Genomic DNA, 20,855 nt, shown 5'->3' on the forward strand with positions numbered 1-20,855 from the left:
ATTATAAGTCCCATTCGGATGATCCAAATAATACATATATATAAGCTAATAGATTTTTTATAATCTTTCCCTTATTAACTTTGTAAAATCTATTACTTATATCATCTATACCTCCTTAATGGATAGAGAGAGTAATAAATAAACATATATTTTAAAACGGATAGGAGAGAAGAGGACACTTTTACCCAGCATTTTTCGTAACAAGGAAAATTGGATTGGACACCTCCTGCGAAGAAATTTCCTTCTCCATGACTCACAGAGAGAAAGATCCAAGTAAAGTAAGGAGTACAGAGAAGAAAAACACAACTAATCCATGATTGAAAAAAAAAAAAAAAGATAAAAATATTGGGAGTTACAAAAGGAAGCTGAAGCTCGAAAAATGTGAAGAAGAAAAAAAACATATCCAATGCAAACGTAAGGAGAGTTCTTTTTAAATAAAAATAAATGAATAAATAAATAATAAAGTATTAATCCCAGGATCTGCCTACAGGTAGAATACTTAATAATAACCCAATTCACCTCAATTTTATTTTATTTTATTTATTTGATTATCAATTGTCTTTTTTTTGGAGTAATATTCAATTTAAAAGGACAACAAAAGGTGTACCTCTAGGGCGAAGGTAAGCGGACTGCAGTTTCACAAACGCTGTTATACAGAGAATACTAAAGAGAAAGGAATATACAATTTCTTCCAACAATATCGTCAAAGTGAGCAGGTTTCTTTTTTTCTTTTTTTTTTTTTTTTTTTAACAATGCAATTTGTTACTCAGAACGAAGGACGCATACTCAAAATCTATCATACCTATCTGATTAAGTACCCGTTTGTTTTGTGATAGCGAGTTTTCAGAAATCTACTTGCTCTCTTTTACGAGCTGTTCCAAGAAGGAACGTTGGAGGGGAAAAGCTTGACGAATAAATTTAGGTTATGGAAGTATGTAGTAATTGATATTACGGGTTTCCTTTAAACTCTAAGGGGAATATAATACACTTTATTCCTACGTCCATCATGCTTGTCGGCTGTTAATCAGTTTAAATGAACCGTTGCTAGGTTGTGTTTACCAATTATGTGCACTAAAATATCATTACTCATGTTGTAACAAATACGTATTTATTGAATCTGAATCTTTTATTTATAACTGCCAGTGCAGTATTTAGTATTTTGTTTCGGGAAGGATATGTCCCGTTATGTTTATATCCGTAGAAGTTGGGGTGGGACACCAGTTTCACTTTATCAGCTTCTCTTAGTTTTGGTGTTGCTGACGACGATCGACTTGAATCATAACTAACAACGGTCGAGAGCATGATAGGAGAAACGAAAGAAAGTAACAACTAAGAAAAAGAAACAGAAGAGTAGAATGGACGAAAGAAAGAAAAAAAAAGAACGCGGTTCTTACATGGAATGAAATTTGACAAATACGGTATTATTTCTGAACAAAGAGCATAAGAAAATGGAAAGTCAATGAAATTCTTAGAAATGTTAAAAAGAATTATTGTTGTACATGGAATGCGAAAAAATAACACATTTATTTCGGGGGGAGGGGGGTTGAGTTTTCTACCTCCCTGTTTTACCTTTTACCATATTTTTAATAAGGCAATTTCTTTTCAAATAAAATATTAACCAGTTTGTTTTTCTCTTTCCAACCATTTTCAGTACTGTTTGATTTTTTCTTCATTGTTTTTTTCGTTTCTCTATTCTTCTTGATACCCATATTTTGAACGTTACACAAAGTTCTCAATATCGTAATGTCCACGACTGTTATCGTACATTGAACTAGTGGACAAAACATTTGATGAAGCCTGGCTAACTAATTCTAAGCATAAAAAAACTGCAATGAAAACTGCAACAAAAACATAATGCACACTGTAGCTGCACTTTACTCACCATACTCCATATGCAACAAAAGATTCGAGCATCCTATTTACCTTAGAAACAGGAAACTACATCTTCTAATAAAAATTTAATTTAAAAAAAAAAAAAAAGTTATTTTTTTCTCTCTCTCTCTCCCTACCCTCGATTTTCAGGTTTGCGGGAAGTCAAAAGCTGAGCAAGTCAATTGTTCGAGACAAGTTACAGTAACCAGCTAGCCAAGCCACCCATTCTTTCTATGGCATAGTCTATGTCATGAATGGCCTTGAAAATCACGTCTGCAACACGCCAACGGAAAACTTTCCGCACCTGCTTCATCATTTCGCAACTAAATAAAACAGCTGAATCACTTTGTCTATTGTTATCGCCTATAAATTAAGAGAATCAAGAAACAAAGAAAAGTAACAAAACATCACCAAATCAATCAGAAGTTCTCAGTTCTGAAATCGGTGACGTACAGTGGACTACTCGTAATCTCCTGGGAACTGATGATGTAGAAGTGTATGAACTAGATTGTTGTGTATGTGGTGGAGATGAGGACGGTAAAACGAAGCCCAACACGATACAGAGGTCTGAAAGGTGCAATAATTCAGAATGTGACTGACGCCCCACCCTCCACCCACCTATGATTATCTGACAACAGTAATAAACAAGAAACTTATCAAATCAATACATTTAGCAACAATAAGTAAGTTAACTAAATTTTACCTGAGATATTTGTGCCTAATCTTTTCAGATGAGTTTGAACAGAAGTTTGACACTATCTTATATTGTATATGTGCAGTCAGATCTTGAGGCGAATATTCGGACCCAAGAGGAATGGGGATGGGAAATGGCGGAAACTTCATAACGAGGAATTACATAATTTATACGGTTTACCCAACATTATTAGAGTCATCAAATCTAGGAGGTTCAGGTGGGCAAGTCATGTAACCAGAATGAAAGAAAGTAGGAACAATTTCAACATTTTAATTGAAAATCCAATCGGACAACGACCATCAGGAAGATCTCGGTGCAGATGAGAAGACAATATTAAGATGGATCTCGCAGAAATAGGAATACAAAGTAGAAACTGGATCCAGTTGGCTAAGGACAGAAGTCAATGGAGAGCTTTTCTAAACGCGGCACTGAACCTCCGTGTTCCATAAGCCATAGAATTACCTAAGAGTTAGTTATGTACAGTCAGAAACAGTATTAAGTATAGATTGGAGCTATCATTTCCTATACCTCCAACCTACACTTAATATTGTTTCTGACTGTACAATAATATAAGACTTTTCCAAATTCATATGCGACTTTTTATGCATATTCAATATGTGTACAACCAAATTGACCGACTACGACGAACTGAAAAGTATGGAGGATACTATTGCAAGTGACAACGATAAGCATAATAAAATAGTTAAAAATAGGCGAAGGTGAAAACAGGGGGAGGGGACATTATGCTAGCTGTGAGTATAAAATTAGAAGAGGCGAAAAGCGAAATATTTATTTCAGAATACAGTTTGCAGACTAAAATTATATAAAATTAGCGTCAATTATCCGCTTCGCTGGGTTAAAATAAAAATTAATAATAAATTGTGTTAATCAGTTACTTTGTACTATTACTGAAGTGATCTCTGATATCGGTCATTTTCGATCATTTTTATATATCTCCCACTCCCTCCAAGTTGCGGGGCTGAATTTGCATTTAAACGGAATTGGAAGTGCCATTGTTCATCTCAGGGCCCCCAAAAACTATGGATTCGACACTAAAATCAATAATTTTCGATCGGTACAAACTAACAAAATTATCCTGAAGTAACTTATATTCAGATTTGATAATTTACGAATATGAATGTCATACATACTACATATTCTTGAAATTTTTAATCATTATTATTATTTCTTAACAACATTCCGGAAAGAATCAAAAAGATTTGGCAATACGAAAGTAATTTCCTCTTTTTGTCATATACACAACATGGAGAGGATGTTTAGAAAAGTCAACCAAGTCATATTGTATATTGCATCATGTTCGTTCACATGGTGGAACTGAGGAAAATGCAGTCACGATAGTTGGCCATCAGACTTGAACCTAAGACCTCTTGATTGTGAAGATAGAGTGAAAATTCATGACTGGGCCGTGATTCGAACCCGGGCCTGCAATTTGTGTCGATACGTTAACCACTACACTACTTACCTCGTTCCCTAAACATCCATAAATTCTATCAATCTTTAAGTTGGTGTGTTCAATCAATCGGACTACCTGAATTGTACAACTTAAGTCATGCTAAGACTACACACTGTCTACATTACAAAACATCTCTGAAAGTTGAATACCATAAAATAATTGATAAGATATAAAATCGGTTATCTCTTCCATTTACCATATATAGCTATACGAGGGCTGTCTAAAAAGTATCCGACCTTTGGCCAGAAAAATAGTTGCGAATACCTGACAGATTTGGGACCCTAATCCCCTTCAAAGTAGGCCCCTTGTGCTTCCACACACTTAGCCCACCGATCCTTCCACTGCTGGAAACACCGCTGGAAGTCTTCTTTTGGAATGTTGTTCAGCTCCGTCGTCGTGTTCCGCATTATGTCTTCTCTACTCTCAAAACGGGATCCCTTCAGAGGCGTCTTCAATTTTGGAAACAACCAGAAGTCACAAGGAGCCAGGTCTGGAGAGTAGGGAGGTTGGCGAACGGTTGTAATTCCATGTTTGGCTAAGAACGTGTGGATCAATTGGGATGAATGTCCTGGGGCGTTGTCATGATGGACGTGCCAGTTCTTCGCTGTCCACATGTCTGGTCTTTTGCGCCGGACTGCGTCACGGAGTTGCCTGAGAACATCTTGATAGTACTCCTTTGTCACTGTTTGTCCTTCCGGTGCGTACTCGTGATGCACAATTCCACGGGCATCGAAGAAAACAGTCAGCAACAGCTTGATTTTGCTTCGCACCTGCCGCGCTTTCTTCGGCCTTGAAGAATCGGGATGCTTCCATTGAGACGATTGTTGTTTTGTTTCTGGGTCCTACCCGTATACCCATGACTCATCTCCAGTTATCACGGAATTCAGATACCCAGGATCAGTGTTGGTGGTGTCCAGAAGGTCCTGTGCAACGTCAAAACGGGTGTCTTTTTGTTCCTGAGACAACAACTTGGGTACAAATTTAGCAGCCACTCGTTTCATGTTCAAATCGTCACGCAAAATTGCATGTGCAGAATCTTTACTCACTCCAACATCTTCTGCAATCTCCCGCACTGTCAAACGGCGATCTGCCATCACCAAATTTCGCACCCGCTCAACAACAGCTGCATTCCGAGCAGTTTGGGGCCTGCCGCTACGCTGCTCACTCTCGACTGATGTGCGGCCATCTTTGAATCGGTTGAACCATTGTTTAATTTGTGTTACACCCATCGCATCTTCTCCAAACACCTGCTGAATCTTACGAATTGTTTGGCTTTGAGAATCACCCAGCCTTTGACAGAATTTGATGCAGTATCTTTGCTCAATTCGTTCAGTCATCTTGCGAGAAACACTAAATCCGACGAACACTACCAACAGCACCTCACTTCGCGACCACCAGCTCACGACTGGCACATGCGAACGCGGTGAAAAAATTCAAGCATGCGCATTAAGGTTCCTCCTTCCACCGTGCACGGTGGCGCCGCCTGAGAATCACTACTTTGCGTGGAAAAAATTAAGGTCGGATACTTTTTAGACAGGCCTTGTATATAAATCAACGGTCAGGGATACTTTTAAGTTTTACGTCCCACGATTATGCCGGTTAGGCTAAAGAAGATGATGATGATGAAATAATGAATGAAATGGTGGAATGAAGAAAGTGGGAGGAAATGGGAGAACCCCGAGGAAAGCCATGCACACGGTGTTTGTCCACCACAAAATACACTTGGCGCGAGCTGATCGAACCTGCAGTCAGGGATGCTATGTAATATACATAGACATTAGGTTGTTCAATCCCAACAGAAGTTATGGTACAGTCTATGGGGTCTGAGTGGCTTAGTATCAGCTTTAGGAGTGATAGAACGTATTACTGTTCAGAAAGCGGACTAACTAGGGTAATGTTATTGCATCAGTAACGGTAAGCTAAGCTGGACACCCGGGTTCGATTCTCGTTTCAGTCGTGAATTTTTTTTCTTCGTTGCATGTCTTTAAGTTACCACCTACGAAAGGAAATGAAGGTTATTTCTTCATTTATCATTATGAGAAGCAAGAACTTATCTTACATTATTAGCAATAATCATTCACTTTACTTTCCACCTCTTTCATTATTAAATTTAACTGTTGTAGCTAAACAAACAGAGGGTTCATCGCCGCGGTTTGCAATTGAGTTCTATTCACGTCAAGACAATCTAATCAGGATCACTGCTACTCATGTCTAATAATACAATCTTTAATTTATTTTGATCTTGTTCCACTGGCTCTTCCTTAAGTCTTTCCCATTAGAACTTATACAAAGTTAATATACTCACTTTTGTTCATGTATTGTACATAATGTATAATAATAATAATAATAATAATAATAATAATAATAATAATAATAACGCAAAATTAAATAAAAACCTTAGTTCATATTCTTTTTGTTTCTACTCGAATTTTCCATACTATGTCTGCTACTTTTGACTAGGGACGAAAAATTTCGACGACAAACTAAATTCCATCTGGCTTCATTTATATTACTGTCTTCATATTGTTTCCCCAAATCCCTGATTTTTAGATTTTGACAACAAAAGCACCAATGGAGTGAAAAAACAGTGGTCGATTTATAGCTCAAGTTTACTATATATTTTTAGTTTGTTTTTCAGTGTGTTAAGTATTATAGGAAAAACTTGAAGAATAATCTGAAGGTGTACCAAAAAAAACTTTTTAAAAAACACGATAAGGAACCAGGAATTATGGGAAACAATACGAAGACAACAATAAGAATGAAACCAGGTGGAATATAGTCTCTCGTCTTTATTCAATGGAAACAGGCAACAGTTACCGAAAATTCGGGAACAAAAAAGAAGACGTATAAATGTTTTTTTTTTTTTTAATTTTATTTTGTTTTATAATTATTCAATAGGGTCCTATGCACCAAATGCAAAATTCCCATGCAAACGGCGTCCGCACCACCATTTTAGGTGTTTCAGTCTCATTACTCGTGTGATATTTGGAGGCATACAGCCACTATAAAGTCAGCAGTGTGAAGCTTTCTTCATGTACCTGTTTCGTAGTGAAGTTTGCACTAAGTAACTTTCATTTACCTGTTTGATTGGTCTATTTTCGCACCAACTAGCTTTCTTCATTCACCTGTATGATGGTCTATTTTCGCACAAACTACCTTTCTTCATTCATCTGTTTGATGATCTATTTTTGCGCTAAGTAGCTTTCTTCATTCACCTGTTTGATGGTCTATTTTTGCGCTAAGTAGCTTTCTTTATTCACATGTTTGATGGTATATTTTTGCACCAACTAGCTTTCTTCATTCACCTGTTTGATGGTCTATTTTCGCGCTAAGTAGCTTTCGTCATTCATCTGTTAGATAGTATATTTTTGCGCTAAGTAGCTTTTCGTCATTCATATGTTAGATGGTCTACGACTATTTCTTTAAAGAAGTATCTTTCTTCATCCACCTGTTTGATGGTTTATTTTTGCGCCAAGTAGCTTTCTTCATTCGCCTGTTTGATGGTGTACTTTTGCGCTAAGTAGCTTTCTTTATTCACATGTTTGATGGTGTATTTTTGCACCAACAACTAGCTTTCTTCATTCACCTGTTTGATGGTCTATTTTTGCGCTAAGTAGCTTTCGTCATTCATCTGTTAGATAGTATATTTTTGCGCTAAGTAGCTTTTCGTCATTCATATGTTAGATGGTCTACGACTATTTCTTTTAACAAGTATCTTTCTTCATTCACCTGTTTGATGGTTTATTTTTGCGCCAAGTAGCTTTCTTCATTCGCCTGTTTGATGGTGTACTTTTGCGCTAAGTAGCTTTCTTTATTCACATGTTTGATGGTGTATTTTTGCACCAACTAGCTTTCTTCATTCACCTATTTGATGGTCTATTTTTGCGCTAAGTAGCTTTCGTCATTCATCTGTTAGATAGTATATTTTTGCGCTAAGTAGCTTTTCGTCATTCATATGTTAGATGATCTACGACTATTTCTTTTAACAAGTATCTTTCTTCATCCACCTGTTTGATGGTTTATTTTTTGCGCCAAGTAGCTTTCTTCATTCGCCTGTTTGATGGTGTACTTTTGCGCTAAGTAGCTTTCTTTATTCACATGTTTGATGGTGTATTTTTGCACCAACTAGCTTTCTTCATTCACCTGTTTGATGGTCTATTTTTGCGCTAAGTAGCTTTCGTCATTCATCTGTCAGATAGTATATTTTTGCGCTAAGTAGCTTTTCGTCATTCATATGTTAGATGGTCTACGACTATTTCTTTTAACAAGTACCTTTCTTCATCCACCTGTTTGATGGTTTATTTTTGTGCCAAGTAGCTTTCTTCATTCGCCTGTTTGATGGTGTACTTTTGCGCCAGTAGCTTTTCTACATTCACATGTTTGATGGTGTATTTTTGCGCCAACTAGCTTTCTTCATTCACCTATTTGATGATCTATTTTTGCGCCACGTAGCTTTCTTCATTCATCTGTTTGATGATGTATCTTTGCACCAAGTAGCTTTCACCATTCATCTGTTTGATGGTCTATTTTTGCGCCAAGTAGCTTTCATCGTTCATCTGTTAGATAGTCTACGAGCATTTAACAAGTATCTTTCTTCATCCACCTATTTGATTGTGTATTTTGCGCCAATTAGCTTTCTTCATCCACCCGTTTGATGGTGTATTTTTGCGCAAAGTATCTTTCTTCATTCACCTGTTTGATGATCTATTTTTGCGCGAAGTAGCTTTCGTCATTCACCTGTTTGATGGTCTATTTTTGTGGCAAGTAGCTTTCTTCATTTACCTGTTTGATGGTCTATTTTTGCGCCAAGTAGCTTTCGTCATTCATCTGTTTAATGCTCCACGAGTATATTTTTTTAACAAGTAGCTTTCTTCATTCACCTGTTTGTTATTCTATTTCTTCACCAAGTATTTTCCTGGAAATTTGGAACTCAGTTACTAGGAATAAAGTAAAAGGAAGTCGTTATTATTGGTAAAAGGGCCTTGAAATGTTATTACATTGCAGAACAACTGGGATTTACTATTTCTTCCGATGTCCGAAGAAGAAAAGATGTTATGAAATGTAGTCACAAAATTAATCGTTACTACTCATGTGAAATCAAAAACTTGCTTTGGTTTCTAAGACTTTTAATTTGGAATTAAAGAAAAAAAATCACCATCTTGGCCCCATTAGTCAGCCACGTGCGCACAAGTTTCAACATGAATTAACTTGAATGTGGTTCGTATACAACAGATGAATAGTTCACTGTTAAAATTTCTTGTTTTGTTTGACAAAGAAATTCCGTGACACCGACATTTGTTTGACGTGGACAGACCTTCATGCAACTTCTGTTTAAGTGACCAGTTTGGCTGTCAGATGTAGCTCTTAAGACAGGAAGGACATCGATTCCAGGCTGTACAGCCTTGGGTTATCACGAAATAAGTTAAGTGTAGTTCTTGAAGCAACTGTCAACATAATACACGAGATATTATGCCGGCTTCCTAATTGGCGATTGGATTATTTTCAATCTTATCTTTCGCGTTAATCGTTGCTATCATTACGTAACTTAAAACAACCAATTTGCATGTCTTCAATAAATGACATATTTGGCTAATAATATTCGAATTGCGGAAGGTCTTTCCCCCTTAGCTGTAAAATTAGGTCGGAGTTTATCAGTTTAATAATGTCTAAAAATGAATATTTAATTCTTCTCTGGTGTTGTGCACTGTGAGGCCTTAATAAGACGGTCATATCTCGGAATTTCTTATCGTTGGAGTCATGAAATATGGTATTTTTATTTTTATTTATTTATTAATTTTTTAACTTTCAATTATATTGACCAGTTTGGCTGTTCAAGCTTTATTCTCATATAAAATAATTAATGAATTGTCTGTTTTCTATTTGTTAACAGGGTTCCACACAGTCGCATTCGTAACTAAAAGAGGTTAAGAAATAGTTTGTGTGAAAGCAAATCCGATTATTGTGTTTCAGTACTCCAGCGGTGCCTTCTTGGTCGTTTGTCACATTAATTTCTTGCGTTTCAACTGTACTTGATTTTTCTCTTAAACGTCTATGTCCAACGTTTTTCTAATTTTGCAGCCTATAGCTAACTGCCCCATTCGTTTCTATGTAAAACAAACTTAGATTTATGGTAAACATTTTCCTTATTTTGCAGGTCTATAGCAAAATGTTCCATTAGATTCCATATCGTGCCTCTCAAGACAAAGGGGCGTATATCACTTTTTCAAATTTTCCGGGAGACAAGTTTAAAGATTTTCTCATCATTTATTCTATCATTTTCTGTTAAAATTTGATTTGATTTGGTAAGTTATATACCTGAATCTAAGGAAATCAAACTAATTTTTAAAAGAAAATGAGAAAAGGTTTAAGCTTGTCTTCTGGGAAAATTAAGAAAATGACATACGCCCTTTTGTCTCGAGAAGGAAGATATATATACAAACTTTACTTTTTAAGTATGGTAGTTTTTCCTTACTTTTCAGATCTATGGCAAACCTTTTCTTTACTCTGTAGGTCTACGGAAAAAACGTTCCATTAGGTTCCATATTTGGTCAACCTTATTTTAAATTAGTAACTTTTCAATTCTATGATAATCCTACAAATTCGGGACTCTTCTTTCATTTATGGCATACCTTTCCACTCGTTCTGAAGGTCTATAATCAACTTTCGCGTTACTCCTGAAACCTACAGCAAAGTACTTTCTCACCTTTCAGATCTACAATGACACGGGGAACTTCAGTTTTACCTTTAGATCTATAGCAAACATTTTAATTTTGAAAGTCCACAACCAATTTTCAAATTACTTTTCCGGTCTATCGTAAACTTCTTCTTAATGTTCAGATTCACAGCGAACCATTTTATTTTTGCAAGTCTACGGAAAACTTTCCCATTACTTTTCCCGTTAGGGAAAACTTTTCCACTTCCAATTATATACAACCAAATTTTTTCATATATAGGGTCTATACATATATATTACATCCTTCCCCCATTTGGATTTAAACAGCATCGAAAGTGTCACCGTTCATCTCAGCGACCCCGAAAATTATGGATTCGATAGTAATATCGGTCATTTTCAATCATTTCTAAATATTTCCCCCTCTCCTCCCATAAGCTGCACCGTCAAAGTGGAATGATAAAAAAAAAAAAAAAAAATCCCAGGCACGAACCTTATCTATGTGGTAAATTTAATAAAGATCGGTCTCGTGGTTCAAAAGTTATTTTAAGTTTTATTTATTTTTATATATCTCCCTCCTCCCCCTCTCCTATGCTGCATCGTCAGTGAACCATCTCAAGCACGAACCTCATCTATGTGGCAAATTTGATCGAGACCGATCTCGTGGTTCAAGAGTTATTAAGTTTTACTTATTTTTATATCCCCCTCCCCTACGTTGTAACGTCAAATGATTAAAATCATCCCAGGCCCGACCTTCATCCATGTTGAAAATTTGATCGAAATCGATCAGGTGGTTCAAAAGGTACGAAGTCACACATATAGTCACAAACGATAATCTAAGCCAGTCTAATCCAATTCACTTACCAGGGTTGAGTAGGAGGAGGAACTTGATACAGATATAGTCGCTGATGTCGAATTTGAGCTCATGGAGCTTGGCAGCGAGGTCATTAAATTGGTCGGCAAGCGTGGGGACGCCCAACAGCCCCAGGCACAAGAGATCGAACTTCTGTCCGTTGGGTAATGTAGTCTCGTCCGGAAGATTATTATGCATTCGTTGGTGCATATGGTCCAACACCAACATATCCGACCACGAATGCTGCAGAAGCTTCATTTGGTCATCCACCTGAAAAAACAGAAGAAAATAACATGTTAAAATAAATGTTTCCATAGTAAAAAATGCTTACAAAGTTAGAAATAACTACCTGAGAACCAAGAAATAAGAAGTGTAAGAAATCACTGAGAAAACTGTCACATGAAACTTTTGCACATAAATTAGCTATAATTATATTAGAATAATATGACCGTATAAATTCAAGTTTCGAATACTCCACGGATCACGCAGCTATATGAGATGTAGAGCTCATAAACGGAAATCGAACACTTACGTGTCGGTGCAATAATCACTACGCTACCCAGTTCTTCTTCAGATCAGGGGGCGGATCCAGGACGAACTTCTGGGGGGCGGGTTGTAATATTGCTACTTAGTGCTACTTTTAAGAGCTCCAAACTCTGGGATGGGTTTTATTTATATATAAAATAAGAAAGTTTCCTCTTCTGGGGGGCTGACGATCGTCCCGATCGCTTCCCCCCTTCCCGATCCGCTCTTGCTTTAGATCAGTCACCTATCTTTTACTCAGCGGATTGATTGATTCATTCATTCATTAATTCATTTTGTCTTTATAATCATACATATTGCACGAGTAAGTGCGTATGAATAACTCGTCAAATGTATACAAAGATATAAAAGACACATAGTTATGACAAATGCATACCGATTGAATTAAAATACTAGGCTACGATATAAAGGCAGTACCAAAAAATAGATGTTTTTAATATCAGTAGGGAAATTCATTCACACATCTAAAAAATTATTCACGGAATAAAAACAGTGCTGTAACATATATGTTTTCATTAACCTCTTGAATTCTCCTCGTTGTTCTGTTTACTGGAAAAGTTTATTATATAATATGCTACCCATAAACATTGGATTCCTTTCCTATAACTTTGTGCAATACTGTTTGCTCGGCATTTTATCTTTACGCCTGGTATCATATTTATGGGTTGATGGTGTGTTAAATTAGTCAATGTTGTTTTTAACGAAGAGCAACATTGGAAATACGAAAGGTGAGGGTAAAGGCAATATTTTAAGTTCCTTGAATATTGGCCTACATATATCGTTTATTTTGGCCCCTGTTATAATTTTTAAAACCCTTTATTGAGTCACGAACAACATATTACTTTTTGGGGGAATTTTCCCAGAAGATTATGCCATATGTAAGTAAAAACTGAAAGGATCCGAAATATAAGTTACGAATCGTAACTAGTTGTAAGACATGTTTGATTGATTTTTATGCATGGCACATTTTATTGAGCATTTGGGCCATTAAAAATGTGTGTACTCCCAGGAGAGATTGTGATTTAGCCAGAGTCCCAAAAATTTGGTTGAGTTTCAGAACATTATTTTTTTGATTATTTAACAATATATTGATTTTTACGCAGTGCTTATTTTGAATGTGGTGGAAATTTAGAGCTGTAGAATTGTTTATGTTTAGTTTGTTTTGGGCAAACCAGTTTTCTAAACTACGGATTGTCTCGTCAATTTTATCGCAGATAATATCATAGCTTGCACCTGTTATTGTTAGTCTTGTGTAACTTGCGTATATAGTTGTATTTGCTATTGATACATTATGTGACAAAACATTTACGTATAACAAAAATAATATGGGTCCTAGCATCGAACCCTGAGGGACACCGGTAGACATGCTTCTAAATTTAGGTTTATGAATTGCTGATTCAGCTGTCTGACGAAGCTTGGCCATGATTTTGATAGATTTTGTACTAACTATATATATATATATATATATATATATATATATATATATATATTACAGGTTGTTCCCTGTATCTTATCATAATAAAGCTAGCCAGTTTTACTTCTTATTCTCAAATCCTTCCCCTTATTTTGCAGATGCAGATCTACAACAGAACACGCTATTAGTTCTAATATACCAAACCTTACTTATTAAACATGGTCCTTTTTAAATATGGTTCAAGATCAATGGCAAACTATTTTTCTCTTTTCAAATATTTGGCAAATGTTTTCTTTATTTTGCAGGTCTGGAGGAAAATGTCCTGTTAATTTCCACATATAGTAAAACTTACTTTAAATGTGGTAATTTTTTTATATTTCAAATCTATGACAAACTTTTCCTTTATTTTGCAGATCTGTCGCAAAAGGCCCCATCAGTTTCCATATACACCAAAAATTACTTAAAAACAAAAAGGGTCATTTTCCCTTACTTTTCAGATCTTTAGCAAACCATTTCTTTATTTCCAGGTCTACGGCAAAACATCCCGTAAGTGCCAATATACGGCAAAACCTAATTGCACGAAAAAATTCAATAAAATTGATTGCATTTGTTACGAAATTAGGTATCTTAAGTGACACCATGAAGAACCTATCTTCTGCCAATGAGGATGATCTCATCCCAGGTTTTGAAAGATTGGACAGGTGGATGGGTGGTTGTAGGAATTCGGCGCCCCTTTTCACCGCTAAGGTTGTATGAGACATGGATCAACAGTTTACCGTGGGATCATTCCACATAAACTTAGATCGGAAATCGAACCTAGGATTCCCGCACCAGATGAGAAATGAAATAAAAACTTTTAAGTTTTACGTCCCACGATTGTGCTGGCTAGGCTAAAGAAGACGGTAATGATGAGAAATGAATGAAAATGGTGGAATGAAGAAAGTGAGAACCCCGAGAAAACACACGCATACGGTGTTTGTCCACCACAAAAATCACATAGCACGAGCTGGGATCGAACCAAGGGTCCCATGCACCAGAGATGAACGCTCTACCACTGAGACACCGCGGCCTCACACCCTAACCATTTCGCTAAGAGTGGGCTCAGCATCGGCTGGTACAAAAGGTTTTCATGAGATTGATGGTGAAGTTTATCATTTGACTCTCATCTCAAAAATGATCAAAAGCTTCTCCAATGTCAAAGAAAACACCAACGAAGTATCTGAAGCTCATCGGGATGAAGGTGATGAAAACACAGAAACATTGTATGCGTGACACTAAGTAGTAATCGTTAAGTTCATCAACCGGTTACTTCCCTTAACTTCTGAAATTGATGGCTGACGTGACTCTTTTGTTTTTCTCTGTTTCCCTGTTCACCTGTACACAGGGAACACAAACACACATATATACATACATACATACAGAAACATACACAAACACACACACACACACACACACACACACACACACACACACACATACGAAGATTTCCTCATCTCGTTCGCTTCCACACCATCTTACGGAAAACACAGAAACAAAAAAATAATAAAAAATGTAACTCTTTTTATTGCAGTTGCCCACACACATTAATAGGGAGAAAAAAAATATGTACCACAAGCAAGAGTACGCCTAAAACACTTTGGGAATCGGATAGACAGTCGACCTTGGGCCAACAATATCTCCGGGGTCGGCACGCATCCAAGTTACGCACATGTACGCCTTTCACATTCCTCCGTGTTGAGGAAGAACCTTGACTACAAGGTTAGAACTGGCAGCCGTTGTCATGACGACTTCGGTCACGTGCTTTGAAGCCACGGTAATGCACGCGATGCCCCTTCTCTCTCTAACAAAAGAAAGGAGGATGGATATTAAGACAAAAATCAAACACAATAAGAAATGTCATTATTAAAACCAGGGCAGAACGTAAAAGTTGCCATTCATCTTAATGAAATTTTCTGCAACAGACCAGCTACATCAGGAATCGAACGGAAAACTAACGAACTTCCTGCAACTGTTCTCAAAACATCTCATTCACTTAACGTTTACTTCTTTTGTATATAATAAATAAGTAAATAACAATAACCGAAGACTACAATTTTGAGATAAACCTCACTAATAAAATGTTTGACTTCTTTCGCTTCTATACACTCTTGAAATGAAATAAAGTATCAAATTTATATGAACAATTTATTTATTTATTTATTTATTTATTTAAGTCTAAAGGAATTGAAAGAGGTGAGGAAGGACTAGATATCAGGGGAGCTGGCGAATAAATCAAATTTGTACGCAATATACATGACAATGGTGAGAGATTGCTACTTTGTGGGACACCGAAGAGATCAGTATCCCTAAAATCCTGGTGGTCAATGAGAAGGATTTTAAAAGTGGTGAGACAAACAATGGATAGATATATTAGTGATCTAAGGTCTTTATACCCCACACAATCATTTTTTTAACATTATTTACTAAATGACGTGAATTTTATTGCTCGAAAATCTTTAAGCATAGATTAGGACATAGTTAGTTATCAGTTTTATCACTTATAAGCAAAAGAACACAATATTTGTATCAAGACATATCACGATCGATTGTGAGGTCAACGCACGTATGAACTGAAAAGTAAGGGTGTCCATTGATAATTGGGTTACCTTAAGTCCCAGATATACCGGAAGTAAGGAAAACTTGTTCGAATTTGTTTTATAGTTGATTGATTTGGAGTTTAAAGTCAATTTTCAGCACCAAGGCTGCATGAGAAATTAACCTGCAGCTTAACGTGGGATCTAAAGCACAAGAGGACGCTGACGGAATCGAATCGGGTCTCTCACACCACAAGATTCTAACCTTATAAACTTGCGGAGAATATTTCTTTTATATCCCTTTCTCCTTTTCATGTAATACTGGTTCTTTTACTTTACTTTTATTACCAAGCTACTAAATAATTTCATATTTATATTGTATTTGGGGATTTTTTTTTTTTTTACAACAGACTTCAGGAGACCTCAATTAACCTCGGAAGCCTAGCAATAACTATTAGTAATTACGATAGAAAGTAAAATCCATAAACAAAGTCTAAGCTTAATTAAAACCATAAGATGTTCCAGGGAGCACGGTGGCTCAGAGGTAAAGCGCTTGCCTCTTGCGCGAGGGGTCTCCTGGTTCGATATCCGGCCAAGTTAGTTTGTAGTGGACAATATTGTGTCCATGGGTTTTCTCGGGTTACTCCTACATTCTCATTCCACAAATTATTATATCGTCATTAATTTGCCTTAATCGTCTGTCTCCCTTAGCCTAACAGGCATAAATGTGATAAGATAAACTGAAAGATTTCTATAAATGTTCCATAATCGACGTCGTGAATTATAGTGACCTTGCGAAAGACTGAATTCGAAATCACACAATTAAAATAAGTGCTCACAAAATAGAGATAAAGATCATCCTTAGATTGGTACAAAGACCCTCTGTAGTCGCTTGAGATCATCATTTAGTCACACTAATCAGCGTTCCATGTGTGTGTGTGTGTGAGAGGAAGGGGGGAGTTACAATTGTTATTTACTGGACCCGAGAAGATTCGCTGAATCGGTTGGAAGACATCATTCGGCATGTGTTCACAAATCACAGAACTTTCTGTCTAACTAAACTCAATAGTGGCTATTCCCAACGTTGGTGGGAGAAATTCGTGGGCAATTCTAATACCCATATAGAATTTTAATTTTGCATACAAATTATATTTTTCCGAGGTCTTCATCAACCCTGTAAATCAATCAATTACTGTAAAAGTTATAAGGGATTTTCTACTGACGCTAACTTTTCGCCAACCCTATATTTTAAAATACTTTATCTAACATTTTAATTTTGCGATGGACTTCTCTCCGCTTCTGATTATCATATATTGGTGTCTTGTCTCCTCGTGCGCCTCATTTTTCCATTCTTTCTTAATTTCTTGTAGTCTTCCGATGACAGTCGTTTTGGCAAGAAGCCATACTGATGACGTCAGGCGCAGTCATGCAGAAAGAAAGGAAGAAAAAAAACTTGCGGCAGACGGAGAGTTGCAGAGTGTGTATGTGCTAAAGCACAAATAATCACAGCAATGACACACTACATAGCTGCAGTTTCAAAAAGCATTCCGCAATCAATGCATCGTACCACCAGTGCTCAGCTTATAGTATACACTGATCGCATAAATTCTCAGGACAGCAAAATTTTGGTTAAAAGGTCCCATCACGGAGAAACAAGAATGCCGTTACTTTTACAGTAATTATATATGTTCAAATAGATGAAAGATAATCGAAAGGTGGAAAAAGAGCTCGCTAGATAATATTATTTTACATGAGGTACCGTTATCTAGCCTAATTTATCTGCTTTCAATTTCAAGCCATTTAGGAAAACGACACTTATTTTCGCGTTGATAAATGGCTGCAAACGGAAACCTACTAGGTTACCTGTGAGGGAACCGGTCAAAACCCCCACAGCCAAAACCCCCACACTCAAGAAATGTCAAAACGCCCACACACACGGTCATAACTCCCACACAAATGGGCAAATCCCCCAAACGCACGAACGGTCAAAACCCCCACAGCCAAAACCCCCACACTCAAGAAATGTCAAAACGCCCACACGATCGGTCATAACCCCCACACAAATGGACAAATCTCCCAAATACACGAACGGTCATAACCCCCACAGCCAAAACCCCCACACTGCTAATCGGTCATAACCTCCAACGGTCATAACTCCCACACAAATGGACAAAAACAGCCACACATAGCAAAGGTCACAATCCGCACATAAATGGACAAAACCCCCACACAAATGGACAAAACTCCCACATGCAGAAATTGTCACAACTGCCACACAAATGGACAAAACCCCCACACAATCTATCAAATCTCCCACACTCTGAAATGATCCTGGTTGTATGTCTTGCCCTTGTACTTTTTAATAACATTTTTTATTCCACTTAAACTGATGTTACAACTATTCTCCTTGCAGTGGGCGTCGTAAAGAGCCGCAACAAAGACGTGCAATCACGATAATTTCAGAGTGTGGGGGATTTGTCCGATTGTGTGGGGTTTTTGTCCATTTGTGTGGCAGTTGTGACAATTTCTGCATGTGGGAGTTTTGTCCATTTGTGTGGGGGTTTTGTCCATTTATGTGGGGATTGTGACCGTTGCTATGTGTGGGCGTTTTGTCCATTTGTGTGGGAGTTTTGTCCGATTTTGTGGGCGTTTTGACATTTCTTGAGTGTGGGGGTTTTGGCTGTGGGGGTTTTGACCGTTCGTGCGTTTGGGAGATTTGTCCATTTGTGTGGGGGTTATGACCGATCGTGTGGGCGTTTTGACATTTCTTGAGTGTGGGGGTTTTGACCGTTCGTGCGTTTGGGGGATTTGTCCATTTGTGTGGGAGTTATGACCGATCGTGTGGGCGTTTTGACATTTCTTGAGTGTGGGGGTTTTGGCTGTGGGGGTTTTGACCTAGACCCACCTGTGAATGCTAATAAGACGCTAACAACGCGAACACTACCTTGTCGCCGAAAGTTAAGAGGTCAGCGTCACGTGGTTTTTGAGAACAACTGAAAATCGAACGCGCATTGGCTTGTTACTTCAATTTAAAGAAAAGCGTCTCGCAAGTGATTTTTGGGTTGCCTGCGCTACAACAAAAATAAGCTTTTGTGTATAAGCGAAAGCGAAATAAAATCAAATAGAAGCGACAGGCAAGCTTGTGGCAAGCAAACATGCTGCCTGGGTAGTCTACCTGGCATAACCATGGGATGTTAAAAAATGTGTACAGCACGTGAAGAAGTTGTTTTTTTTGGCGTGATATTTTTTCAAAACTGAAACCGGAAGTGATAGTACATTTCTATAACTTCCGGTTTTAGTAGAGCAATTAGAGATAAACTATTTCCTGGAACGCTTAACCGATTGCAGAAAACCGCTTCTCGCTATCTATTACCGTTTTTAGTTCATAGCGACCAACGTTAAAACCGGAAGTGGCTGATTTCTGCCACTTCCGGTTTGGACAGAGGCTTAAGAAAGATAGTAGCCTATCTATTCTTAAAACGATAAAACAGTTCCAAGCTTAACCCTGTCTGCTCTATGTAAATCACTATTGAAACCGGAAGTTGTATTGGATTTTGATCACTTCCGGTTTTAGAATAGATTTAAGGTTAAAGATGAAATGTACTTTTCGGACACTTAATCGACTGAAGGAAGCCACTTCTCGCTATGTATTAGTGTCTTTGCTCTATAGTGGAGTGATCAACGCTAAATCCAGAAATGTTATTTCTACCACTTCCGGTTTGAATACCATCTTCAATCAGGAACTCTATTTCTAATTTCTTTTGATTCTCTAAATACTGGCTCAAATTGACGATGATCCATTACGTAGGTCTAGTTCTTGATTTTTTTGTGTGTGTCCCGAACGGACAGAAAAAATAGTTTTAAAGCCAAGCTCCTTAAAACTGATCTATAAGGCACGGTAATTAGTATAGTCTGATTGTGGAAGTTTTACATTTTATTTTTTTTCTTTTAAATGAACGAAACCAACCAATAATTCCGAACCCGATTCGATAGTGGACTCCACATTGTAACTTTGCCTTCCTTGGTAGCCTTTTATGAGTGAGTTCAAAGCATTATCTTTCTTCCATCTCTTTAGTAGCCTTTCATGAGTAAGTCCAGTCATTTCGCCTCTTCCGCTGTCAACGAAAGGTTAAGGATCCAGAAGTTACATGATGGGTGCTAGGTACAGAATGCATAGGCCGGTAATTAACTCTATAGCCCATAGAACCCGAACGTTCAATGCCGCATTCACGAAAACCCTCTATTGATTTCTGTCCTCTAATCAATTGGATCCAGTTTCTACTTTGTATTGCTATTTTTGCGAGATCCATCTTAATATTATCCTCCCATCTGCGCCTAGGTCTTCCTAATGGTCGTTTTCCGATTGGACTTCCAATTAAAAGCTTGAAAGCTTTCCTACTTTCTTCTATTCTGGCTACATGACCTGCCCACTTGAGCCTCCTAGATTTGATGACCCTAACAGTATTTGGTAAATCGTATAAATTATTTAGTTCCTCGTTACGAATTTCCGCCAGTCCCTATTCCCGACCCTCATGAGTCCGAATATTGGCATTAGGAATTTATTCTCAAGTTTCACAATTATCTTCCTTCTTTTTGCTTTTAATCTATTTATTCTTTAACGGTGTTGAATACCAGCGCCATGTTTATTTTTGAGCTCGTTGATTGATATGGGAGAACATTTTTTCTATATTCTTTCAACTGGAATTTTAATGGTTCGAGATTATTGATTTTTCTTCTTATCTATTTAAATGTCCCTTACTTT

General features: G+C 37.2%; 1 protein-coding gene across 2 annotated transcripts in view; it reads right to left on the reverse strand.

The window, feature by feature from the left end:
• The window catches only part of ftz-f1 (ftz transcription factor 1), a 507,056-nt gene that overhangs the window by 44,776 nt on the left and 441,425 nt on the right, over window positions 1-20,855 (reverse strand). For both annotated transcript variants that reach the window (XM_081764115.1, XM_081764114.1), the window contains one exon: window positions 11,575-11,833. In XM_081764115.1, the coding sequence (XP_081620241.1) occupies window positions 11,575-11,833 (259 nt within the window). The remainder of the gene's footprint in view (window positions 1-11,574; window positions 11,834-20,855) is intronic.

The sequence above is a fragment of the Thermobia domestica genome, chromosome 7 (assembly GCF_964235325.1).
Source record: "Thermobia domestica chromosome 7, izTheDome1.hap1.1, whole genome shotgun sequence".
Classification (NCBI taxonomy): Eukaryota; Metazoa; Arthropoda; class Insecta; order Zygentoma; family Lepismatidae; genus Thermobia; species Thermobia domestica.